Source organism: Antennarius striatus, chromosome 3, assembly GCF_040054535.1.
Source record: "Antennarius striatus isolate MH-2024 chromosome 3, ASM4005453v1, whole genome shotgun sequence".
Lineage (NCBI taxonomy): Eukaryota > Metazoa > Chordata > Actinopteri > Lophiiformes > Antennariidae > Antennarius > Antennarius striatus.
Window position 1 is genome coordinate 15,790,156 of NC_090778.1, and position 26,900 is coordinate 15,817,055.

The following is a 26,900-nucleotide window of genomic DNA, read 5'->3' on the forward strand; positions in this document are numbered from 1 at the left end:
TCAACAATGTTCATTGTGCAAACTGCGTTTCCTTCAATAGAAGAGTAAATCCTTGCCATGATTTAAAAAAAATGTACACACACAGAGTGTAAACTTTATTCCTCTTCCTCTACGCATGACTTGTGCAGATAAAGGGACTGCACCATTATGCAGCTCAGGTTTTTTGGGACAGAGCTCGGCGTGTCTTTACAGGACTGATGGACAGAACAGGATACAGTCGACTCAACTGTAACCGCTTCAGGACCCCTCGGTGTCGTTGCCATTAGTAACCTGTTTTAGCATTTCATTCTTTTTGTACAAAAAAAAAATCATTATTCCTTCAAAGACTACAACAACACAATATAGACAATACATATGATATTCTATATATTTGAATTATTTGATTGGTTAGGTATTTCAATGCATCTTAAATTATACACTTTTAAATACACCGATAATTATTTTTGATCAACTGGAGCCGGGATGTCAGCTAATGCATCTTCATCTGCTCAAATCTGCTGGAGCCTCTTCGTCGTCTTCTGTTAGTCGGATCAGAAAGTTACTGAACATCACTTGTTTTTTGACACAACATTAGTAACACATGGCATACATGAGTGTAACATGGAAATTGTGCTCCTGGTTGTAGCTTTATAGTTTGGCAGCACATGCACAGACTAAAGCTTATAGCTTGCTTTCCTTCATTCTTCATCTTTTTTTCTTTTTCTCTCTCTCTCATCTTGAAACTCCTGACGTCCTTATCAAATTCCAAAAGTTGAGATAAAACACTTCTGACCCAGAAACTGTACGAGGTTGCGAGGGAGTGTAATTTTCATTGAGTGCCTAATGGTTTGGTGACGTATCCCTTGGAGGTTTTTTGGAGGCTACACACAAAGAATGTGCAGCAACCTCAAAAACAAGTGTTCTCAGTCCGTATGCAGCAAACACTTAGTACCTGTTGCGAGAGGACAAACAAAACTATCGTACAGTAAATGTTCTTCCAATTAGAGCATGAAACAGCAGAGAGAGTAGACATTTACAGATGAGCCTGTATTTTTGCCACCTCTTTAAAGAAAATAAGGCAGAAGCAGTGCTTTAGGAGGGAGGAGGAGACACACACACACATACACACACACACACACACACACACATCCCCCTCTCCTCCTCAGTGTTACAGTTTCTTCCTCATCAGTGCGGAAAAGGAAAAGAAAAACTGTTCTATGTTTGATAAAGTCTAAATCAAACAGCAAAAGGACAGAGTGGTTTGGCGTAACCTAGGTGACCGTCAGTATGTTAACTCCTCTTGCAGTTGAAGGGCGGCTTCATGCTGTGATGATCAATGAGGTGGCGACTGTTTGACATCCAGGTTATAAGGAGAGAAGAAGAGGAGGAAAGGTCCAACACGCTTGATGCCATCATAAAATGTGTGTGTCTGTGCGTGTGTATGTGCGTGTGTAGAAAGCAGAGATGAAGTGTCCATATTGCCGTTTCAGTCCGTCTCATTTGGAGCAAAGGCCCAGGCGAGTTTCTCTGCGGTACGTTGGCCAGTGGCGACCCAGGGGTGATGTGGGTCAATTTGTTTTTTTGGGGTGTGAGTGTGTGTGAGGATGTCTGGGGCGGGAAAAAGCGGTGTCAGGTCTCTACATGTTGAACCCGTATGCGGCAGGCTGAGCCGGGAAGCCTGCAGCAGCGGCGGCGGTGGGTGGAGCAGTGTAACCCGTGGAGGCGTAAGCGTAGCCTGGGTACGCTGGCTGGGGGCCAACCGGAGCAGCAGAGGAAGTCAACATCAGCTGTTGGCCTGATCACACAGACAAACAGAGAAAAGTGCACACACAGACACAATTAAGCATTTTCTAACCTCAGCAGGTGAACACAGAGATCATCGACACAAACGGTTTCATCCTGGTTTGGATTCATAGACAGATCAGAACTGCAGTTTGTAACGCAAGAGATTTTTTCCTCTTGGAGCCACAATCATTTGACTGTTGGGGGGTGGACCGCTGCCTCCATACATACCAAACACTATTGCCTGAGGTTCTGTCACCTCCTCTTCAGTTTTCCTTTGACTTTCTGCCTCCTCCAGTTTGTCCACCTGAGGGCAACAAAGAAGAGAAACTGGATCAGGTGAGGATCTTTCACACTCCACGGAAAATCTGATTTCATACATTGCAGGTATCCTGCTTAATCCTCCTAAAACCATTTAATTTAACCACAGCTTTTAGAGCCAACTTTAAAAAATATGTGGTTGCTTGAATCTAAAAGAAAACCAGTAAATTCAGACCTTTTACATAATGCGCTGCTAGAAATGATGCAGTCTTATTTAAGTCAGAATTGCTTCTTTTTTTTTTTGTTGACAGACTAGAATGCCTCATTTATAGAACTACAGATACGTTTTTATTTAATTAAAAAAACTAAATGTAAATACGCCTTGGTATCACAATACCTTTATCAGACCCACCTCTGGAATACAAAACTACGCACAAAACCTCTGAGTACAGCTATGGTCACTGAAGAGAAGAGGCCATGCAGGTTTGGTGAGGAAACCTAAAGCGAACACTGAACCATTAAACAGTTAAAGGGTCCATTCACACAAAACCCACAGATCACAAACTTAAACCTGTGTGGTATGTGACATAGAATGACTGGTGTGTCAGACTCCCACTCTGAACTTTTAACCCCTTAAAGGAGGCTGCTTTTCAGATGTGATATTTATGTTCATATTAAATTCTTTCACTGTCAGTTAAGTAAATACACACTGACGGAGCAGAGAAGTCAGAGAAATTGAAAAAATATAATAAATACCACTTGGGGGGGGGGGGGGGGGGGGTAAAGGTTTTTGTGTGAACTAACCCTTTATGAGACAAATTACAGTGTGACTCAAGGTTACACAAATATTGCAAAGTGTATAATTACACAAAGAGAAACTAGTCATGCCTATATCCTGATGCTACGTCTCAAGCGTCAAAAAAATGCCAGTCTGTTAAAACATGCATCCCATTCATGGCTGTAAGGAGTATTTCTACAAAATAATACAGGTACATAGTAGGAACTCACAAAATAAGCTCATCCTAGCTGGCCATACATTATGTCAGCAATAAAGAATAAAATTTGAGTCTGCAAATCCACTTAACCAAAACTGCTAGTTTGATCAGAAACGCATAGAACATATTAGTTTTGTTGAAAAAAAAAAGAAAGTTTCCAAAAAAAGCAAATGAGAGAAGACTCCATTACCCCTGATGTTACAGTCTGGATCCCTTAACACTCAGAATATTTGAGACTAAAATATGTTAAACAGAAGTTAGAAACATGGGGATGCATCTAGCGAGTCTGGGTGTATCTGTATTCATGACTCATCTCTGGGGAGTATTAGTTGGGTGGAGGAATCACTGTGTTTCTCATCGAATGTCACACTGCATCACAACATCAAGCTTGTGACTTCTTAATTCTAGATGCAGCCCCAAGAGGAAGAGGGGTTAGGAGGTGAGAGGTGTCTGTTAGGCCAGGACTTGTGCTGAAGACCGAGACACGAGCGAGCGCACAGGCTTTGGCTCCATTCAACAAGTTACTGAAAAGCTGTGAACAGGTCATCTTCAGACGTCCTGGATAAGGTAAAATCTGTCCATAAAACTCAATATGACTATAACCTACCATAGCAGTGGACATACTTGATGATCCATTGTCACTAGGTAGCACATTTATCCCTTCAAGACAGGGTTCTTAAATCTTTATCCTCATCAGTTTTTGCAAATATTTGAAAAGTTTCATATCTCTGATCAGAAATATAAGGGTAAGGTTCAGATTGCATTGAGACATTTCTATATTTAGTTTGCTGGTCTTTATGCTTACACTAGAAATAAAAAGGCAGAAACGCTTATCTGGGATTTCATTCATTGATTTCTGCCCCACAGCTTTGTCTGAATAAACATTCATAAATCCATGAAACTATTAGTTTATCCTGGTGAATAATTTTGGTACTGAATCATGAAGATAAACTCAAATGTCATTAAACATATCATGTAGCTGTTGAAATGGAACAAAAGCCTGCACGGAGGACAGTTAGGTCGCACTCAGTCTACAGTCCATGCTAGGTTCCTACACCAGAAACCTAAGAGACAAGTTATAACAAAAAAACAGACAGAACACAAAAGAGAAATAAAAGAAGGCCAGAGACCATCACCTTCGCTGCAAACTCATCAACCTGGAAAAGAACCCAAAGACATGACCCCAAGTGACCTCACATGTCCACAGGTCAACAGTTCAGGACATCATGATGACCAGAGGAAGTTTGCTTTACTTTAAAGGACATTTCTCTATAGCAAAAACATGGCTGCAGTATCTGTTTCTCAACACCTTCAGACTTATCACCCATCAAGTGCCTTAATACTTCAAATAAAATAAACTAGCTCTTGCACACAATGAAAATGTAAATCAAAAACACATTTCTTTCAAATAATCCAGAATATTCAAAAACTTCCTTTTAAAATAGAACCTAAGAATGAACACTAAAGAAGCCCTTCTGTTGTTGTCGTTCCCTGGAGGACGAACCTTTGTGAGGTATTCTCTCATGACCTGGATGAAGTACGGCATGGCAAAGTCCATGATGTTGTTCCTCCAGGCCAGCTCAAGCACCACATCAGGGTGCAGCAGGTCGTAGGAGGCGAACAGGCAGGCGGCAAAGCACTCCTTCCTGCCCTCCTCCAGGAACCACTGGAGAAGAGTCTCAGCCAGCTCAGCATCTTTGGACTCTGCAGCATACAGCATGGCATCCTGGGAAAGTGGGAAATACAATCCATCTGACTGGCAAATTACGAGTAACGTGGCATCCTTTGTGTTTTAATGATCACGACACGCTGCTCCTGATGAGACAAGCACCGACATGATACAGCGCCACCTATAGGAGACTAGCAGTTTATTACATACAGCTTTGCTTTCCTACCTTATAGAGTTTGTCGTGCTTGCACAGCTCCACACTCTGTCTCCAGCGGTTGTTGCCCTTGTAGAGGTAAGCGGCGATACGTCTGAACTCGATCAGTTCATGCTTCTCTAACCTCTGCGCCAGGCCGATGGTATCAAAGTTGTCATAGGCATCGATGGATGCTCGCAGGCCCTGTGGAGTTCACACAAAATTCAAAGTAATGTTACGTCACAGATAATGAGATGGACCTGTGATTAACATTTAGACAATCAACACGGCTCAGTGACTACAAATAAACTATCAAGTGATGACAAAACGAGGCAAAGGAGTTGTTCAATCCTGGAGACGATCCTTATCAGGCAGGAACGTTCCAAAAAGGCAACAAGAGGGTTTATCTGTCAGGTTTCTCAGTTACCTCTAAATTACATGAGAGATCACCATGAAATTGTCTAAAAGGAAAGAAAAAAGCAGAGGATTCAAATTGATCCCCAATTGGCCATCTTTAGCACTGTGAGACCCTAAAACTTCTGCACATGTCCAGACATTGGCCTAGGCTAAAGTATGCTCTCTACTGAGTGCCTCTTTGAATTTAAATAGCGAAGCAGACAATATGATTAAAAAAACCCACTAAGCTTGTGTTTTTTTTAAGCAGGCATTATTAAGGACACTACTCAGTTTCCTTGGAGCAGTACCAACCTGGTAGTCTTCCTCCTCTGTCAGCAGGTTGTTGAGAGCTTCATTGACAGACTTGTTGTTGTGATTCTGGACAGACCTCAGGTAAGGTTTAACCAATTTCAGCTGGTCCATCTAGTAAAGCACAAGGAATTCAAATTACACGGCATCAGAAGATCTGATCACAGAGGTTGACCTGGACACTGGTTACCTTGCTAAAAAAGGAGACTGCTCTGCTGTGGTCCAGCCGTGGAGACAGGATGGTCAGCAGATCATTCAGTAGCAGAGGTTTATATTCCAGGTAGAAGGACAGAGATTTATAGTACAGCTCCACATTGGCAACCTGAGGAGTACAAAAAAACACACACAATGACCTCAAAAACTAGAGATGTGAAAGAAACAAACAGCTCCTTCAAAAAACTCGTTTGTTCACCTTTGCAATAATGTCTTTGAAAGGCCCTTCTTTCCACGCGTCTGTGGGATGAGACATCATGGTGAGGACTGCGTTGTCGTACTCCTCATACTTATCATAAAGGAAAACCAGCTCTGCCCATAAATGAGACTGCTCCGCTGCACGAAGGACCTGGAAAGACAAAGACAGCACGATGACAAGTCCTTCAGGTCTTTATCTGAAACATTAATTAATGTAAAAAACTAACATCATTTATTTATTTATTTATTTATACAGCACTTTTTCTTAACATGCCGTATAAATAAAGAGGCAGACAGACATACTAGATCCATTGTGTCAGCAGGAAATAACAGAACCCAAAAAAAACATGCTGAAAAAGATGGTCTTGCAAATATGATTCAGTTTCTACTCCTCCAACACACATCTGTGAGTTTTTAATCATAATGTGGTCAGTAGAATATTGTCCAATTATCTGAGGAAAACGGACAAAAAAATGCACCCCAAAAAGTTTATAGTTAATACAAATTTAGTCTCAATGCCGATATTTGAAAGCTTCAGAAGCTCTAGTAACAGAATGTTTTTCATTCTAAGTGTGAAGTATAAACCTTAAATAAACAGAATTCATGCCACAGAATAATCTTCTGATGTGTGATCTTCATAAAACACAGGCAGCGACAGAGACACACTCTACCTTTGGGATGTTGACTCTGGACCAGAAGAGTTCCAGATGTTCTCTCATCTTCTGAGGCTTGAACTTTGAGTAGAGGATGGCGAGCTCGGTGAACATGCCCATGTGTGCTCTCTCCAGGCCCAGAGCTGCCTCCAGAAGGGCAATGAGCTCCTCGAAGTAGCCGCGGTCCTGATAGTAGCTGATGAGGTCATCCAGCTCGTCGGCGTGGATCACTATGTGAAGGCCACAGATTTGTGCGAGACGAAACTCCTCTCCATCAACACAGGCAAAGCACACCTGAAGTTTGAAGAGAAGACAGGATTTCTCAGCTCTAACATGCAGTATCAGGATTCAGCTCTTCAGACAGGCTTACAAAAACACTATAACACTGATGATGACTGGTTACCTCCTTCCACGTCCGTGTGCTGTTGGCCTTCCTGGCGCTATCCACGGCTGCCTGGTACTCTCCGAGATGGACCAGTGTGGATGCGAGACGAGCAAAGTTTGATACATTGTTGTATAAGAGCTTGGCTGCCTCATACATCCCCTCCTCATAACATCTATCGCCCACCTGGAGAAGGAGAGAGATGATCAGAAGGATGATCAGTGTCTGTTACCAGTTTTCAGGCACGCTCTGCCACAGCTAGCGATGCTGCTAACGCTGCAGACATGATGCTTCTCTGACCTGCTGGATGTGAGCATTGTTGGGCCCGCTGACAAACTCCTCCAGCTCCGCCAGACGGTTCGTTTTTGCCAGAGCGAAGATCAGCTCCGTCTCCACATAAGACTCTCTGGCTTTCTTTCGAGCCATCTGGAGGAATTTCACCAAGTCTTCCCAGTTATCTGCAAAATACAAGCAACATCTTTCAGAAATCAATCACAAAAGATAATTATTATGAGCTGCTGGTGTGAAACAGATGCGCTGCAGGCTTACTGTTCCGGCTGGCGGCATCCACCACCTCCATGTAGGCTGAGGGGTCAACAGCCTTAATGTATGAGTCAATGGCCTCCTTGACCAGGTCTCTATGCAGCTGAGCTCTGCCTAACTGGCTCCACACTGCAGGCTCATTACATCGCTCTGCAAACTCATAGGCACGGTCCAAATTTCCAATTTGCTCTATCAGTACCTACAGAAACAAGGACAGAGATATCTGACATGTGGGGCCGCAAATGCAGTTGTTATACAGTCAGTAAATGTAACTACAGTACAATCCAGATTCCAAACATGTCTGCATATTCTGTAATATGATCATTTTCTAATCGTTGCTGATGTTAACACCAGTTAAAAATATATTATACATCTAAAGTTGTACCTTCTATTGATTTCTGAGTGTTTAGTGTTTTTGAAATTTCATCTAATGAAAAATTGTAAAATGTTCTAAATGTTCTAAATGTTAAATGTGATTGGAATTTTTTTTGGAAAAAAATCTTCTTCTGAGGCACTTTAGTGCTTCATCTAATGTAGAATTGCATAATGTTTGAGAGTGTTTTTGCAAAAATCAAAAAATTCTTCTTCTTTTTCATAGTAACAAGACATCACATGAAAGCAGGATAAGCAAGTGGTGGAATGCTAAAAAGCAGTCCACATATTTAACAATTTAACATCAGGAGCAAGAAGAGAAACTGATATGCTGCTTTATGAAGATTTAAGGAAGAAAGTTATTATACAAGAGTTAAGATTAGCTACATCCACTGGAAAAACACTGGACAAACAGCCAATGTGCCATCCCCATGGTAGGAAACAAGAGAAACATAAGTGACTGAGCTTTAAAAATTTTAGGTCATCCGCCAATCTGTGTATAATCTATAAAATCTTAAATGCTCTGACCTCCATTAAGTGATTTTGTCCACAATCGCTCCTCAAATTCTATTTGATACACTCGAATATCCTGCATACAAGATTGTACCAATCCATTTCGCCGCACTGTAACTGGACAACCAGCTTTTTCTGTGAGAGCCACCAATCAGTGGAACACCTGAACTGATGCTGTAAAGAGCAGCAGGTAAGTGGGTGTGTGAGTGTGAGTAGGATAGGGTTGTCGCACACAGGCGTGTGTAGCTGCTGCGGTTATTATAATCTGATTGTTCTCATATGTTTTTTTTAAGCGGTTTTGTTGTTTTGTATTTTTAATGTGACATACCAAGAGATTGCAGGTGTGAATTAGCTTGCAGCTATAATCTGTAAAGCACATCAAGTGGCAACATTTATGTTTCAACTGTATGTTTCCCCTTTCAAATAAATTTAAAAAATGAATTGAATATCACTCATGCTGTATCATTGAATTCTACTGTACATAATGTCCTTTAGGAATTGTGTTTGGAATAGATAGTGAGCATCGGCTGCTGAAAACTACTAAATAATCAGCCTCATCAATTATAAAATCTATATTTATGATGACCTGAACATAAAGAATATAAAATCTTCAGCTAAAAATATCTGTAGTGAAGAAGTTCTTCACGAAAGGAGAAAGATAACGATAACTCAACATATAACGTGCTTAATTGCATTATAAACATAACTCTTCTTAATTTAACATGTTACTGAATGTCATAAAATAGGAGTGTTGATCGTCAACACTCAAAATCATGCACTTTTATTTGAACTTGAATGAAATTTAATTATCAGTGTTTCTTCATTCTACCTGTATGGCTGAAGTATTAACATCAAACTTCTTGAAAATGGCAAATGCTTCCTCAAAGAGCTCATTGCTGATGGCGATGTTAGCGATGTCTGGGGCGTCGTAGTTGTCCAGCCTGTTAATGTACTCCATCACGCGGGTGCGGTCTGCCTTGATGGCCGTCAGAATCAGCAGGTTCTGGAGGTTTCTGAGAGTACCCAGAGCAGAGTGATCATTGTAAATGAAAACAAGAAGTGTGGCTAAATTATCACGATGCACATAATAAATGGGAACTACCTGTGCTCACTGAAGACAGAGTTATCAAGAACAATCTTCTCCAGCAGCTCGATCAGCTCATTGGGCAGGTCTGCAGTCATGAAGGCCTTGACTGTGACGGACACCTCCTCTGGGTCCTGGGTTTCTGACAGGGCTGTCTGCACCACCTGGGAGGAAAACAACAAGGGAAAATCTGAAATAATACAAAACGGTCCTCACTCCCAGTCGATCCATGAGTTGCCTCTCAGAATGTCTCACCTGGTCGATGAGTTGTCTCCTGTAGGGATTGTCTTCTTCTAACACATTCGCCCACAGATCTGGGTCTTTCCGTCGTACCAGGTATCGAGCCTCACTCTTGAATAATGAATTCTCGTTGCACACCTGAGGAAAAAATACATGAGTGATTAAAGAATAATCTGTTGTTGTTGTGTGTGTGTGTGTGTGTATATATATATATATATATATATATATATATATATATATATATATATATATATATATACACATACACACACACACACACACATATGTACTTTTATTATATATCATGTAATTATACACACTTTGATGAGCTCCAAGTCACACTGTCCTCTCTCATATGCTACACAGGCCAGGTGGGGGTCCCTCTTCTCACAGTACTTTCCAACAACGGTGCTGTCATAGAATGGGTTCTCCTTCAGGAAGCGTTCGGGAGTGTTGTTGCTGTCAATGTAGATCTTGGCTACTGCATTGTGGGTAGCTGGCTCCTCACATCCTTCGTGGATACGAGACTCCAGCCATGGCAACAGAAGTTTTAACCTGAGAAGACAATGAAAGAACCTGATAGATCATCTTCTTTAAATAACATAAAGGAGAGTTTTAACTTCCATCTATGGCTGTGGTTATCTTTTGATGTAATGTACACTCATAGCACTAGATGGCACTAGTGTGTATTAAGAAATGTAATGAATTAATGTTCACACTTTAATATTGACGTACTCATAAAAGAGGCAGCTCGAAAACAGTAGCTCTGAAATGATCATGAAAGTTTGAAGCAGTTTTCATTAATAAAAAACAAGATGCAGCTTTTTGTAGTGCAGGAATTGCAAACTACGCATTAATTTAAATGCAGAAGGTTTTATTTTTTGTTCATGCTTGCTGATGCGTATATTTCAGCTACTTTTTGTTTGTGCACATGTGGAGTTGTAAGGACTTCAAGTGGCATTGTAAACATTTACATTTATGTTTTCTCTTCTGTGTCTCAAAAATGTCTTTACTTATTTCAACTGACAAAATACAATAAGTACCAATCATTTTGTACACAAGTATCAACAAAGCAGTCAGAGACTGCAACATCCCGCAACACCCCTGAATTAAAAATTTTACCTTGACCTACTCTCATAGGTCAGGGTCATTTAATAAATGACCTATGATCCAACATGTAACTGGTGCATTCTATCTGTAATGAGGTTTCAGAGATGTGTTCCTAAAAAAGTATAAAAGTGAAAATGTACCTTGACCTAGTTTTTCAAGGTAAAGATTGTGATCTAACTTTCATCCCCTTGCCTATCTGAATATAACGCCTTTTGTTTCATCCTTCTATCTTATCCGGTTGCTGAGATACGTGCAAAAATATCTCAGTTTAGAAAATATCTCAGACCATAGCTCAAAGCTAGTGCTCTGACCTATTGTCATTGCTCAAAGCACTAGCTTTGACCTATGGTCTTACTCACACTGGCCTTCCATCGTCTTTCTATGTTATCCAGTTCCTGAGTGTACAAAAGTTGAAAATTAGACCTTGACCTAGTTTTCTCAAGGTCAAGATCATCATCTCACTTTCATCCCCTTTGCTGTCAGAGTAATGTGCTTTTTGTTTCATCTTTCTATCTGCGACGGTTGCAAAGATATTTGGTGGTCAGACAGACGAACCAACACACAAACACTGATAATTACAATACATCACCGCTTCGCAGGATGTAATCAGATGTTGCACCATTCTAGACACAGAGAAGCAGCTTTGCAGGATGAAAAGAAAAAATGGATCCACTGATGATTTACCTGTTTCTCTTCTCCACCTCCTCCACAAGCTCATCAGTGGAAAACTGTCCTCTGACCACCATGATCAGGTTTTTAATGACATCCTCAGCACAGTCCACATCCAATAAACCACCAATCACCACCGGTAAACGACTGGGGTTCACCTGAGAATAAACCAAACACATTTTTTATTATATTGTCCACATTGAGCCAAAATAAGGATTGCATTAATTAGCAAACTTCAATAAAATCTCATAAGCAATGTAGAACTTACTTTCTGCACATAGATTTCTATGTATTTCTGTAGACTGTTGCGGTAGAGGTAGAGCACTAAGTCATGGACGAAGTCAAAGCGATCACACACAATGATGAGCGGAAGCTGGTCCGTAAGCTTGGCCTCCTGTGGAAGGAAAACAGTGACACTGAACTGCTTCAAAGATACAATTCATGAAACTCCTGCAAAACTTTAATTCATTCAATAATTCAGAAATCCATGAGATTTACCTTGAGGAAGTTTTTGACCCTCTCTGGGTCGTAGCAGTTGCTTTCTCTGCAGATTCTCTCCACCTCTTTGATCTGGCCTGTTTTGCATGCAGCCTGGATGTACTTGAAGTGAACATCAGGCTCCTGGCTGAAATTCACAATCGACCCCAGGAAGTAAAACAAACCTTGGAAAGAATTGGCAGTGGACAGCAGCAAAAAGGACAGTTCAATTTATGATGGCATCAAGCCTGCAAAAAAGTTGGTCATGTGACACAGTCTTGCTTTAGAGTCAAACCTTCACATACGTATGAATGATGATACCTACCCTCATAGCTCTTGAAAGACTCAAACAGCTCCACTAACGACTGAGTCCCCAGTTGCTCATGATACTTAGACGCTATCTGGACACAGAGCTGCAGGTTCTGTCTGATGTTGGCCGACAACATGGCCCGTAAACACTCCAAAGAGTCTTCCACAGATAGAGATCCAAAGAAGTTCACCAGCCACTAAAAGGCAAATCAGAGTAAAGACAAGAAGTGACTCAGCGTGCAAAGAAGGGAGGAGGAAAAGCGTTTGATTGTTCACAGGCACACCCAACATCCACAAGGCGTACCTCAGGGTTGAGCAGATGCGTGTGCACCACGGCTCGTTTGATGTCGTACAGGTCAGTGTAGTGTTCAAGAGCTCTCTGCAGCAAACCTGCCTTCTCACACAGCTGAGCTACGTGGGCGCGGTCGTAGTGGGTGAACATCTGGTTCCCCAGGATCGCATCTGCAACCTAAAAGCCAAACACACACGCATGAGCGACACAGATCAGGACTGATATTATTGCAGGTGAAGGGACTTTTAATTCTAATCTGAATGTTCACCTGGGGGGCATGAATGAGGTTCATCTCAAGCAGACGTGTCTGTAAGTGACCTTCTGCAGGGCGGTTGTTTTTGAGAGCATCCAACAGGAAGGAGGTGCACTGCTGGATCAGGTTTCCCTCCATGAACACATCAACGATCTTCCAAAGGCCCATGGGGGGAAAAAAAGGAAAGGACAAAATATGGCTTTAAAAAAAACAAAAAAACATCTGTGACCCATGATTGCAGTAAGCACGCTACATGAAGATCTCATGGCCAACTTTTTATTATTTTCATATTACACATCTGCAGAGGCAGACATGTATTAACTTCAACAAGTTCTCTGGTGGAGGTTTGGGCTGAAAAGAGTGATGATGTGGCTTTAAAAGGAGGAGGGGTCACTGACTCAGGGAATTCCTTGCATTGTTGGCACATCTGGAATAACACAGATGGGGGTTCCAACACTGGGCACTTTGTGTGTTTGCAGGCATGTGTGAGAGTAGACGTACATAGATTTTTAAAAAAGATTTGTAGGAGCAACATCATATATCCTTCTGAAGGGAGGAGGTCATGCTGGGGGGGTGGGTGCCTCACCTGGTTGATGTTAGACAGCGGCTCCTCGTCCTGGACCAACATCTGAGCGAACTGCAGCCCCTGGTCTGGATTGACACGCATCACATTTCTCAACAAAAACACCCAGTCTGGGGTGTAGCCCACCTACAGACGTACGGTTGGGAAAGAATGATTCATAGAAGCACATTCACAGAAAGATATGCTGTTTCTTTATCACGTATACAGTATATACAAAAACATATTTACATATTCATTTTCCATGCAAACTTTAATAAAAGAAATATAAAGCAAAGTGACCTTTTTGGCATACAGGACTATCTTCTGGAACTGGCCGGTTTCAGCGAAGCACTGGATGACCTTGTTGGGGACGTTAGCTCTGAGGTACACGCTGAGAGCGAGGGTGGGGTCGGAGGCTTTCACCAGATCTCCAAGCTCCTCTGAGCACTCAAGCTAGACACACACATCGCAGTATAAACACTGTGTTGCTGACAACTCAATCAAATGCACTATTAGCACCGCTTCTGTGTATCTGCAGACCAGCTTATGACACCTGCTCAGCTGTTTTAATTCCCGTACCTTGTCCTCTTTCAGCCACTTCTCCAGCAGCTGCTTGCGGCCCTGCTGGAGGACAGGCCTGCACAACTCCAGGGACTCAAACTTGTTGAGCTGGCCCTGGTCCAGCAGAATACCAAAGTATTGTAACAGCGGAGAAGCCTGACCCGGCTGGGCCGGGACACTTTGGAACTTACGGATGGTCTCCGCCGTCCGCAGGATTCCCTGAAGGGGCCAAAAGATTATGTCAAATGTATTATTTAAAAGGAGCAGAAAAAGTGTAAGAGTAATGTGTTTGCATTGTTTAACCACCACCAGAATGATGACACACACATCTCCCACTCCCACTGAATCACAGTGGGTGTAAATAATTTAGATTTTAAAACCAAACGTACCCATAGTGTACAAATATAAAAACATTTCTATTGTTGGTATTTTGTCAGTACACCTGGTTTTTCTGAGTTGCAGCAGTAAATACAGGCGTACCTTGGGTGCTGATGCAGCAACTTTTGCAGCATCTGAATAACTTCCTTGGGCAAACAGAGTGTTGAACTTCCTCGCAAAAATCTCCTCAGCCCCAGCAAGGTTTGACCTTACAGCCATTCTCAAGGCTAGATCGGGATTTTGTAGGACGTTGGTGGCGTAGTTGACTATATTTTCCTCTTCTACACACACTGACAGGACCTATAAATTACAGATTAACACAATGAGTAAAATAAAACAACTATGGATTGCCATCCATGATTGTTTCCACGTTTAAACTGCTTCCTCTTAGTTCTTCACCTGTCCTTTCTTGTTGACCCCGATAATTCCTGAGGTGGCTTCATGAGGAGCGGTCACAAAGATGGTCTCTGCACTGATTCGGTTCATGTAGATGCACACTCCAGACTCCAGGTCATACAGGTGGATGTAACCATACTTTGTGATCAAATATATGACACCATGTTTACTGCCAATCTGAATAAAAGAAACATCCAGCGAGAGATTTTAGTCTTCTCTTTCATTTTTACCAAAACCTAATGTGTACCAGCGGTCTCTCTTCACCTGCATGGCAACAGGAAAGTCAGTCTGGGCCTCTGGAGGGAAAAACACATCAACCGCTTTCTTAGCAAATGGCTGGTTTCCTGCGGGTGGCTGACAAACTTCAATGATGTGCAACTGGAAGAAGAAAGAACAGGAAGACATTCTAAATAAAAGAGATAGCATGATGACTGAACTCCTGGTGCGCAACGCAGTGACCTTCACCTTTCCACCAGCCTGTGAGCGAACTGCAAAGCAGAAGAGGGTGGAGGGTTTGGCATTTCCCTCAACTTTGAACTCCCCAAAGGCAGCAGCGTGGCCCTCGATGGGCTGGGACACCTTCCTGTCCACTGAATACAACTGCATCGCCCCGACGACGCGATTTTGCTGCAGGAAAAAAGAGTTCAGAGAAAATCTTGGCTTGGTAGTGACATTTTGTCCTGTAAGGTCATGGTTATCAAACCAACTCCTAAACCACTACGTGAACAAACATGTCCATGTGTGTTGTCATACCTGTGCAGAAATCCCAATCAGCAGCAACCACTTCTGTTGTTCGTCAGTTCTGTAGTTGATGATCTGACATCCCGCTAGACTGGCGTGCCGATCGAATACTTTGGCAGGTTGGGAATCCCCCTCCATGCTCCAGTGATAAACAGCCGAATCCGTCACCAGGGCGACAGTGTTTACCGATATCCACTTCCAGAACATCACCTCCTCTGTCATGGTGTGAGCCTTCACTTTGCTCTTCATCTCAATGTTAAAGATCTGCAGTGTTTTGGCAGCTGAGGAGAAGAAAAGCGACAACAATAAGAAGTGAAAGAGGCGACAAGGGCTTTCAGAAGAAGTATGGAGGCATAGTGCTGTATGACTGATTTCTACTAATAAAATTCTTTTAATGTGCGTAATATTTGGAACTGTCTTATCAAAAACCACATTTAATACGTTCTCCTGCATTAAAAGCTTTTTTGCTCTGGCCTAATGACTGGATACAGAAACCAAAACATTTAATAAACATCTCAATTTGATGGAAGATGTTTTGTTTGTGTTTCAGAAAAAAGAAAGTAACCCCAGTGGTTACTAAACTGCAGTCTCTCTTGCATCCCATTCATCTTATTTAAGAGGGAAGCTTCACACAATAACACAGGAAATATAATAACAAACATGAACAGTGGAGCACAAATGAGTCTGAGCCTTTTAAAGCCTTTCCATTCAATTCACCTGAATTATAAAATAGAATTATTTCCCTTTATCTCGTGGGATATTTGTGGATTTTTCAAATGCGTCTCTGAAATTTGTCAGAACAATGCTGTTGAATTTGAAAGATTAAAGCAAACAAAAACTATTTTAAGAAGTGCAGCCACTTCCATTCTGAATATTGTGCAAACCTCCTGATGAATGGACGTATTTCAGACTGAAACAAAGAGGACTTTTTTCGAATGGCACTGAATGTTTGGAGTGGAAAGATGTTAGCAGCCTGTCTGGTGCGTATTTTAAGCCAACAGAGACGAGGCTTCTGCCAATGTTTGACGATTTGACTGAACCTGTTAGGCTGTTTAACGCGTGCAGCACAACAGCGGAAATTCCAATTACCTCCACTGTGGTGAGGAATGAGAGGAAACCTCAAACATAAAACCTATGCATGGCTAGATACCAGCTTTCACCTGATATTACATTCACCAATGCTTTGAATTATTGCGGTTAAGGACCTAGTCTAAAAGCAACACTCTGTGCAGTTAAGGACTGACGCTTCTGTGTGCAGCCCAAATTTGTCTGGGGAAAGCAGACAAAAGTTTTAAGAAGATAATAAACAATTAACCTGGAGATCCAGACATTCTAATGTTTCTGTGATCTGTAAAATTGTTTCTGATCCTAAATAAGACGATTACGAGTATTTATTTATTTATTTATTTACCAATAAAGGTACTGAGGTGATGCATGACTCGTGTGATGGCACATAGAATATGCAGTAATGAAGCTAATGTTGACATGACTGCCGATGAACCATCGCATAGGCATTCACTGACACATACACAATTTCCTTTCACTGTGTATTATCTGGTGATTGCGTATCATACATACATTCTACAGCATACAAAATGTCATGCTAACATATGTATGGTTCTCATAAAAGCAAAATGTGGGCAGCATTGGGGTGTGATACAGTGGTCTCTCTTTTGATTGGTCAATATGATTCTGCATACTGGAGAGGGAATGTGGGAAACTTTTATGAGACAAACATGGCTACTGTGTCATCACAGTGAGTGCCAGATGGGTAGACAGGCAGAAAGCAACTCACCGTCTGAGAAAGAACAGAAAGCAAGGGAGAGAAAGCAAAGCGTCAATTGGGTAAGAGGGACAAGACAAAGATAGACCTGAGAGAAAGAAAGAAAGAACACTGGCATTTACTCCTCTGAGGGAAGGACAGAGTAGGTAGGTTTGTCCTTCGATGGCTATGTTCAGTGGCATAAAATCAATTCACACAACTAATTTAGAACTGAGAGCACTCTACATATTTGAAGCAGTGACACAGCATTAACTATAATAATCTGTGTTCATCTATTCTCATCTAATAGATTGGTATGGCTACTCTGACCACACTCACCTTTCAGGGCAATAACTTTGCTGGCTGGGTTCATGATGGCGCTGTCAGCAGAGATCGGCCTCCTAATTGGGTTGGTCGGGTCAAACATGTCGACGATCACCACCTGGTTCTGCTCTCCCACCTTCTCTCTGACACAGATGAACTTGTCTGACTCCATGGTGAGGTAGCTGAACCCGATGTTAGCCGGGTTCACCCCCATGTTCTGCAGCTGGAGGAATTAAAGCAGCAGCAACAATATAAATCCAGGTTTATATTATATTGCTATCAGGCAGCTTTACTTTAACTGTGTTTAACATTTAAAAGCAGTAAAATAAATTATATACTATTCATGGCATGGCCGGTCCCAAATTGCCCGTAGGTGTGAGTGTGTGTGTGAGTGGTTGTATGTCTTTGTGTGTGGCTCTGCGGTGCACTGGCGTCGTGCCCGGAGTGTCCCCCACCTCACGCCCTATGCCACTGGGATTGGCTCCAGCTCCCCGTGACCCGCTGCGGCGGATGTAGCGGTGGTAATATGAAAATGACTGACTGACTGACTGACTATTCATGGCATGTCATTTTAGTTATCTGTTTTATTCATTCTCATTAATATCACATCATTATGAAGAGCTGGAGGACGTGACACGATCACCTTCAAGAAATCACAGATTTCACAACATGGGACAAGAAGAAAGATTGAATTCTGTGGTAGATCCAGTAACTGATTCATCAACACTACAAATGTGGAACATATTTTTTTTAACCTTTTGCCAATATCATCGAAAATACTCATTTTTAGGGTAAAGACCAAGACGTAGGTGAGACGATGCAGATTCAGAGTCATTCTGTTGGATATCATCTATCTGTGAAAGTAAAATTAACTGATTCCAGGACGGAATTTCTTTTGTTGGGAAGAGAAGGTTCTCATGAGAAATGTAGCCGCAAAAGAGCACAAACCAGTGTCTCATTGTGCCAGTCCCAAGCCTGCATAAATACAGAGGGTTGTGTCAGGAAGGGCATCTGACGTAAAACTTTTGCCAAATAAAACATGCCAATCAAATCTATGACTTCCATACTGGATCGGTCGAGGACCGGGATAACAACGACTGCCATCGGTGCTGTTCACCTACAGGGTGCCGGTGGAAATTGGACTACTGTTGGTCGAAGAAGGAGAGTAGGAAAGTGTGTTCATAGGAAGAGGGAAAAGAGGAACGCCAAGAGTGTAGAGGTGGCTGTTGTGAACCAGGAAGCAGCAAAGATTAGTCAGGATGAAGTGAGGAGGGCATTGAAGAGGATGAAGAGTGGAAAGGCAGTCGGTCCTGATGATATACCTGTGGAGGTTTGGAATGGTCTAGGAGAGGTGGCAGTAGAGTTTCTGACTGGGTTGTTCAACAGGATCTTAGATAGTGAGAAGATGCCTGAGGAATGGAGGAGAAGTGTGCTGGTGCCCATTTTTAAGAACAAGGGAGATGTGCAGAGTTGTGGCAACTACAGAGGAATAAAGCTGATGAGCCATACAATGAAGTTATGGGAAAGAGTAGTGGAAGCTAGACTAAGGGACAGAAGTGAGCCTTTGTGAGCAGCAGTATGGTTTCATGCCAAAAAAGAGTACTACAGATGCAGTATTTGCTTTGAGGATGTTGATAGAGAAGTACAGAGAAGACCAGAGGGAGCTGCATTGTGTTTTTGTAGATCTGGAGAAAGCTTACGACAGGGTGCCCAGAAAGGAACTGTGGTATTGTATGAGGAAGTCTGGAGTGACAGAAGTATGTTAGAGCGGTGCAGGACATGTATGAGGACTGTAAGACAGTGGTGAGATGTGCTGTAGGTGTGACAGAGGAGTTCAAGGTGGAGGTGGGACTGCATCAGGGATCAGCTCTGAGCCCCTTCTTGTTCGCTATGGTGATGGACAGGCTGACAGACGAGGTTAGACAGGAATCTCCATGGACTATGATGTTTGCAGATGACATTGTGATCGGTAGTGAGAGAAGGGTACACGGGGAGGAAACGCTAGAGAGGTGGAGGTTTGTCCTGGAAAGGAGAGGAATGAAGATTAGCCGCAGTAAGACAGAGTACATGTGTGTGAATGAGAGGGAGCCAAGTGGAAGAGTGAGGTTACAGGGAGAAGAGATGAAGAAGGTGGAGGATTTTAAGTACTTAGGCTCAACAGTCCAGAGCAATGGAGAGTGTGGAAAAGAGGTGAAGAAGCGTGTACAGGCAGGATGGAACAGGTGGAGAAAAGGGAAAAGCCGAAAGGAGAAGAGGAAGGTCCCTCATCAGAACGCCCACTTCTCACCCTCCTGGTGCTTCCTGGTTCATTTTTTTGTTCAAACCAAAGAATGTAATATGTATGAAAACATAGACAACTCAGAGTGGACAAATACTTTCCTAAAATGAAAAAAGAGCAGCAAAAATGGAATCCACTGGGAAAATATTCCTGGCACCAATTTAACATTTGCCTTGAAAGGGAAAAAAAACTACAAAACAGTGAACCGGTATCACTGAGTGTGATTCTGATGTTTGAGCAGCTCGGTCAATTAGGAGACTTGTTCAATAGCCTGGTTCTGGTTAAACATGTTTATTTGGACGCAGAGCCTGATGCATGTATAAAAATAATACTGCAGTCTTCATCTAGCTGGGTTCTTCTCAGCTTGTACAATTTCTGCTGTGTCAGATCTCAGCAGAACTAAAAAACATGCCAAATGTAGTGGCGCTGAACAGAGGGATCATTGTGCATATTGTCAAACTAAATGTGAACAGAGACGACAGACCCTAGAATGCACTCTCCATCGGACGATGGAAAGGACTGCATTATGCAGTCTGAGGCAAGTGCAAAGGAATTCTTACGCTCATCACAAGGACACCAGAAAAGCAGAAGTGGTGGAGGGAGACAACAAATCATGACAAGCCATTTAAATCACATCAGGGACAAAACAGGAAGGATGTGACACCGGTCAGACAGGAGTGAGAGAAACCGTTTTCCAGCAAGTCTTTTCATCAGATCCAGTTTCTCAGATTGGGTGGTTGCTTGTGTAAGTAGTGACAACCCTACAGAATCGTCATCTAAAGCTGAGGAGCCCCTGCTGAGTAAAGGAGCTTTATGACTTCATCAACGGCGTAAATTATTCTCATCAGCCATGTGTTCAGCAACAGTTAACACGGCTTTAACATTATTACAGCTAAGTTTTGTATGTTTTCCTGTCTAATTTAGAATGTCCACACGTGCAGCCTCTGAAAACTGTGCAGCCATATCAAAATAGCTATAAATATAAATATATAAGCTCATCTACATGTAGAGTACTGCTGGTTTTTGTGAGGCTATGGGCTGAGATGAGATAACAGCTTCCTGAAAAAAGGCCCCAGAGAAGACCTGAGGGAGGACTGGAGCCATATGCTATATATCCTCCAGACTGCCAAAATGCTCTCTGGGAGAAAAAGGGAGGAAAATAACAATAAAGACAATGTGGGACAGGATACGAATAAGAGTGAAAGAGTGAGTACAAGACAGTCTTGCATTCTAGAAGGGGAGTTTGAGGGGAAGGGGAGAACCGATATGAAGGAAATAAATCAGAATGAGCAGAAATAAAGACAACATGAGGGCTCAGTCTGTACCATGCTGTTTCAGGGTGGGGCGACTGAATCACCGGAAGAAACCCACACACACACTCCTCCTTCACAGAACATTCCAGAAAAAGATCACACTTAAACTAGAAGCATTTGTGTCTGGCAACGTATATGCTGTCAGACGGCCACTAATATGTCCTGGTGTATGAACCACAACAACCACACAAATCACGGCCATGACAGAGGTAACAGAACTTCACTGGTGATCGCAGGGTTTGGTGACTCATACACTGGGTGGATGCACTGCTGAGGCACCAACGTGCTTCATCAGCGGCCTAAGGTTCAGGAGAGCGTTAGATATGGAGTTGTATTGCAGGTTAGCCACGTAGCCTACATGTTAGGAGCTATACAGTACAGCTAATCAGGAAAACCTGAAACGTCTCTAATCAAATATTTTATATAGACAAATGATCAAATGAGCCATGCAATCAATCAATCATAGTCATCCAACGAAGATGTTCCCTTTTTATTTTACATTTTTGTGGTTTTTAATATTTTTAATTCAGTCTCACAGCTCCCAAGAATCTGCAGGCAGCATTTCTGATAAGAGAAAACAAAATGATTTGCTAATTTCCCTGCAGAATGAATAGCATAAGGACAACGCAACTATCAGTTTATCACAACTAGCAACTAGCAGTTGAACACTGACTTGAACACATGACAATCTTCTTTCTATTACTGAGGTTCTACGTGCAGTAATGGTCAGTGTTCTCCAGCCACCAGTTGAGTCACAGATGCATTGGGTTAGATTCAGTTAGACTGTGTTGTCGTCCTGCTTCCTGTCCTGATGTGATTTGCAGGACTTAAGTAGTTCCTGCTTACCTCATCTGTCTATCATATCCGCTGGTTTGATGGGGTGGCATTATCCCATCAGCACACATGCAGACCGAAAAATTCTCTGGTACTGTATTGCTCTCCATCATGGTACCAACAGATTTAGCATATTGTCCCACACACAGTCACGTAGCCCAGAGTCAAACCCTGACGTCCACCTATTTGGTCAATTGATGACACACTTTGACATACTCTTATTCAGCCTGGCGCTGGGATCATATATCATACTAAAGCAAACAAGCAAAGAGGGCAAGAGGTAAAGATAAAAGACGACATCTCGGGATTAATGGACTTGTAAGGTCAGAAAATGACTGAAACATTATCACCAAGATCAGGACTTCATCCTCCATTTCCACCTTAACATGTTAAAGAATGTTTAAGTAGAATTACAACACACCTGGGGCATTGGTTTGCTCTTCAACTCTACCTGCTTCCAGTTCCAAAGACCTCTACATCATCAAAAAGATGGGTGATAAACTTAGCCCAGACTATGAACACATAGACCAGGTCGGGGGGGTTAAACAACTCGAGGCCCAAAGTCTTAGGATTGCAAATTCCACACATTTTTCACTCTGCTGGAGCCACCTAGATTCACAGAGGGATACGAGCAGGGCAGAGCTGGGATTTCACGCTGCAAGTGGAACATGACGCTGTCTGCTGCTTATCTCAAGGCAACATTTTCTTTCAGATGAAGAAGGGAAAGGCATGCAGTGCTGAGCGCCCTTTGCACTAATAACCCAGACGTAGTGCTTCCCTCCTATGAGAAGGCAGCAGAGTTTCGGCGCTCTCGGAGAGGAGAGTTCCGAGGACCCAAACCTATCTCAGCCGGCAAGTTTGTTGGTGGATAAAGGATCTTTAGCTGGGGGAGCGGGGTTGCCGGCCAGAGGAAGGGAGGAGAGGCAGAGGGGGTGGGGTGCTTCTTTTTTTTTTTTCAAGTGAAAGGCCATTTCACTGCCTGCTGTAACCATAACAACGGGTTACAGACAAGGGGAGGTGGAGGAGTGCGTCACAAACTTTCTCTTTTGGCTGCAAGACACTAAACACTGGGACAGCTATGGGACATACCCAAAGTTCATCCCAGTAGGGGAACGGGGGCCGCGGTGGAAAGAGTTGCTCCACAGAGAACTTCATAACTGGCTGTTTGTTTACCTTTATTGCCACAAATTGTGAAAGGGCATTTTGTGTGTTTTTATTTCCATGAAGAGACTGCCGACAAAATTCCACTCATGTCATGTTGATCATTTTGAAGCTGCGCAGACACTCCTTCGGTTCCACCGATCGAGCCGACAGATACACGTCGGTAGGAGGCAGATGCTGAAACATCAGACTGCGTTGTATATGGGTTGCTGGTTGTTACAGTCTGACGATAATGTTGCGATTGTGTATTTCTTCTGGTGTTACATACTGCGTTACAGCTACGCAAATGATTGAAACGACACTGTTTGACAGCAAAATAAATGTTTACAGTAACATGTCAAGCAACAGTTTAAATAGCTCAATGTAGCTGAGTTTTATTTCTTAATACGACACAAAAATTCTTCTTTTACTAACTCCTGCAGTCTCAAAATGATTCCATCCCCTGAATAACACACATTTATTAAATCACTGTTCCAGCCTTCAATGGCTTTAATTTAGAATTAGAACAGCTTTAAAGCTAACATCTTCATTGATGTGTTAATGATTTACTGCATATTAATAATAATCAAACCACAAAACTGTCCAAAACGTTGAGAGATGAGATGATTTACTTGTTCAAATCTAAAAAGGTGCAGCGGCTGCGGCACTGGGGTTGTGGCAGAAAGAAGAAGATATTATTTGATGTCTCAGGATTTTTGAGAAGGCAAGGACAGAATTTTTTTTGAGTCAGAGCAAAACATGCAGCGGCCACTGAGGTTTCAGAAGCACAGAGTAGATACTGAATGACTCTATGCTAAAATTCCAACAATGAACACCACCGCAACTGTGAAGCACATAAAAGTCAGCTCCAGCAGTTAGAAACCATTTCAATAGAGCAGAGATATTTTGGACTGTTGTTCTGTGGAGCAAGGCAACAAAGCTGAAATGTTTCAGGCCTTTGGGTCAGTGGTATGTCTGGAGGAGAAAGAACTGACAACACCCCACAAACAATGGAGAACAACTACAACTTTGTGACGTGCTGGAGCTGCTTTTCTTCCTCCGCTAGAAAACTGCAGCATATAAGGGTGAGAATGATTCCATCGAACTTCAGGAAATCCTAGAAGAAACATCTCGCCACCTGGGAGGAAGCTGAAGCTGGGGCTTCACTGATCGAGCAGGCTGCAGCAAATGTTTTCAGTGGGGTTTTTTTTGTTTTTTGTGTGCTTTTTATCTTCTAATTTTCAAAACTCTCATTATAATATGCACTTTCCTCTGGGATAAATATTAATCAACCTTCATTGAACATTTCAAAAGCACGATGATCCGAAGCAGAGACGTCCACTAAGGCTTACTGTCAGAAGTCCGGGGACATGCTAGAGTGGTCATCGCAGTCGCTTAACTCCATCTCTGGTGGGATCTGAAGGATGCTGAGCACATGAACTCAGCAGTAATTCAGAACCAGAGGCCATAGTCTGAAGAATGACCTGAAGATCCACAGGAACACATCTGCCCTCAAGGCTCGCTCCAGAGAGACATCCAGGAGTTGAACCCTTCTGAGACTACACTCATGTAAACATAACATTTTCAGTGATTGATCGGGTGTATTGATGGTGTATTAAAGGTGAGTGATTCAGTAATAGCAATAAACTGACACGATATTGATTTTAGAAACCTCAGTGGGGACTGCATCATTCTGTTCCCGCAGCTGACTGTCTTTCTACCCCTGTTGTAAAACAAGCACCAAGTTTTCCGACGCATAATTCTATGGACGGGCAGGGTCTTGAACGCACCACGTTACATTAGCGGTCCACCCTTGGAGTGATTGTGTCAACGGTGTTGAAGGTTATAAAGTAGGAATCTGACAACATGATAACAACAACAACAACAACAACAACAACAAGCTAGCCCCAGAGCTCAGCTGTCTGAAAACAGTCAAGTGTCACAACATGTCCACGGACTGAAGATGACACTGGTGTTTTTCCACGTGAAGGGGGAGAAAAAGCGGCTCCTCCCCGGACACCGGTCCGCTCCGGAGCGGAGAGCGGTCTGCCTGCTCGGTTTTTACAAGTCATCATCATCCCGGCAGCAGAGAACTAGGCCTGTAGCTATATTGAGCACCACCCTGCAGCACTATTTCAGATCCCATTTAAATGCGACATGTGCCGTTTGTGTGCGGACCTACACGGGCGGCTCAACGGACGAGCTGGGGTAGATTTGTTTGTGCTCTGCTTACCTGCAGATGTTCCTGGAATCGTATCGGCAGTATCTGAGCCATTTCTGGAGGATTTATCTCTCTGATGAAGCCGTGAGGAAGGAAAGGGGAAGGGGACGGCAGGACGATTAGAGGTGATCTGACTCAGATGTACCCCAAACGTCCCCAAAAAAAAAAAAAGTCTGATATGACGGTCAGCAGTGGGTGGTCTGCGTGGCTGCGTCTGAATCACACGGATCCACTGACTGCTCCCATTCAGTAGCCCCTCTGGAGCGGTCCTGACTCACAAACCCCGCGCCTCCGCTAAGAAAACTAGTCCACTCCTACTACTCCGTAGCGCCTTGCGTAAGGCCGTTCCTCACGGAGTCATGTAAGGAAACAGGAATGTTTTTAAAAAAAAAGAAAACCGGCTTTGAGTTATTCTAAGTAATCAACACGAAGCAACCGTTAATTTTAAGTTTAGTTAGAGCTGTCAACAGAAGCGGTGGGACGCGCTCTGTGTAGCCCTCCGCCACGACCCCTTCCCCCCTTCCTTTACTCCAACTTAGAAATCTGGGTTTGAGACGAGCGCCCCACCTTCGAATTGTCCACACACACACACACGCACACACACACACACACACACACACACACACACACACACACACACACACACACACACACACACACACACACTTACTTTTAAGTGGATGACGCATAGTTCTGTGTCGGTAAGAACAGCTGCTGACGTTTGAACGCGCCCTGTTCTGATCTCCAGGTGCAACATGTAGGTACAGTACTCTGCTTTCACCATCATCACCATCATCATCATCACCATCATCACCATCATCATCATCATCATCACCATCATCATCACCATCATCATTACCATCATCATCATCACCATCATCATCATCATCACCATCATCATCATCACCATCACCATCATCATCACCATCACCATCATCATCATCATCATCATCATCACCATCATCACCATCATCATCATCATCATCACCATCATCATCATCATCATCATTATCATAGTCATTGTGGTTTCCTTTTCGCCCTGTGTGCAGCACATTGCGTATAACTGAGAGAACATGCAGGGAGATGAGTTTAAAACACTCTACTTTTACTATGTGTTGTATTTACATTTCTATTATATTTACAAAATATGATTCTGGCCTCATACAATGTTGAATTGACAAATTGAGATGTGGGCACATAGCTGAAATGGGTACTATCAGTAACTAACTATTTATATTTATTTAGACAATAATCTCCCAGCTTTTATTATTCAGAGAAAACTTGTCCTTAATTCAGAAGCCTATACCAAGTGTGTATTTCAATCACAATGTGGCTCACACTGACATAATCAAGATCATCTTGGCAGTCTTTCACACACAATACAGTTTAAGCTTTTTCAACATTTAAGGTGATTAGGTTTAACATAGAAGTTGTTGGGTTAGGTGTTGTGCAGATATTTATGAATACACCAGCTGATCACCACACAAAGCTGTAACAT

At 42.6% G+C, this 26,900-nt stretch overlaps 1 protein-coding gene across 4 annotated transcripts; it reads right to left on the reverse strand.

Moving 5' to 3' along the window:
* Positions 1-82: 82 nt before the first annotated feature.
* Positions 83-25,912, reverse strand: cltcl1 (clathrin, heavy chain-like 1). 4 transcript variants are annotated; one of them, XM_068309612.1, is made up of 33 exons: positions 25,415-25,912; positions 17,632-17,839; positions 15,543-15,811; positions 15,255-15,416; positions 15,054-15,167; positions 14,793-14,966; positions 14,496-14,693; positions 14,034-14,234; positions 13,755-13,907; positions 13,479-13,601; positions 12,908-13,045; positions 12,652-12,816; positions 12,364-12,544; positions 12,060-12,223; positions 11,830-11,955; positions 11,577-11,719; positions 10,103-10,337; positions 9,798-9,920; positions 9,561-9,706; positions 9,288-9,471; positions 7,580-7,772; positions 7,331-7,488; positions 7,052-7,216; positions 6,667-6,942; positions 5,997-6,146; positions 5,775-5,906; positions 5,588-5,698; positions 4,913-5,083; positions 4,522-4,743; positions 4,148-4,174; positions 2,435-2,520; positions 1,993-2,068; positions 1,636-1,774 (listed from the first exon to the last, which is right to left on the reverse strand). In XM_068309612.1, exons 1-32 carry the CDS (start codon positions 25,454-25,456, stop codon positions 2,017-2,019), a joined length of 4,992 nt encoding a protein of 1,663 aa, XP_068165713.1. In that variant the 5' UTR covers positions 25,457-25,912; the 3' UTR covers positions 1,636-1,774; positions 1,993-2,016. The 4 variants fall into 4 exon arrangements, with proteins under 4 accessions (XP_068165696.1, XP_068165687.1, XP_068165704.1 ...); XM_068309595.1 differs by lacking the exon at positions 2,435-2,520 and having other exon boundaries at positions 83-1,774; positions 4,154-4,174; positions 25,415-25,911; XM_068309586.1 differs by lacking the exon at positions 2,435-2,520 and having other exon boundaries at positions 83-1,774; positions 25,415-25,911.
* Between the last annotated feature and the right edge of the window lie 988 nt (positions 25,913-26,900).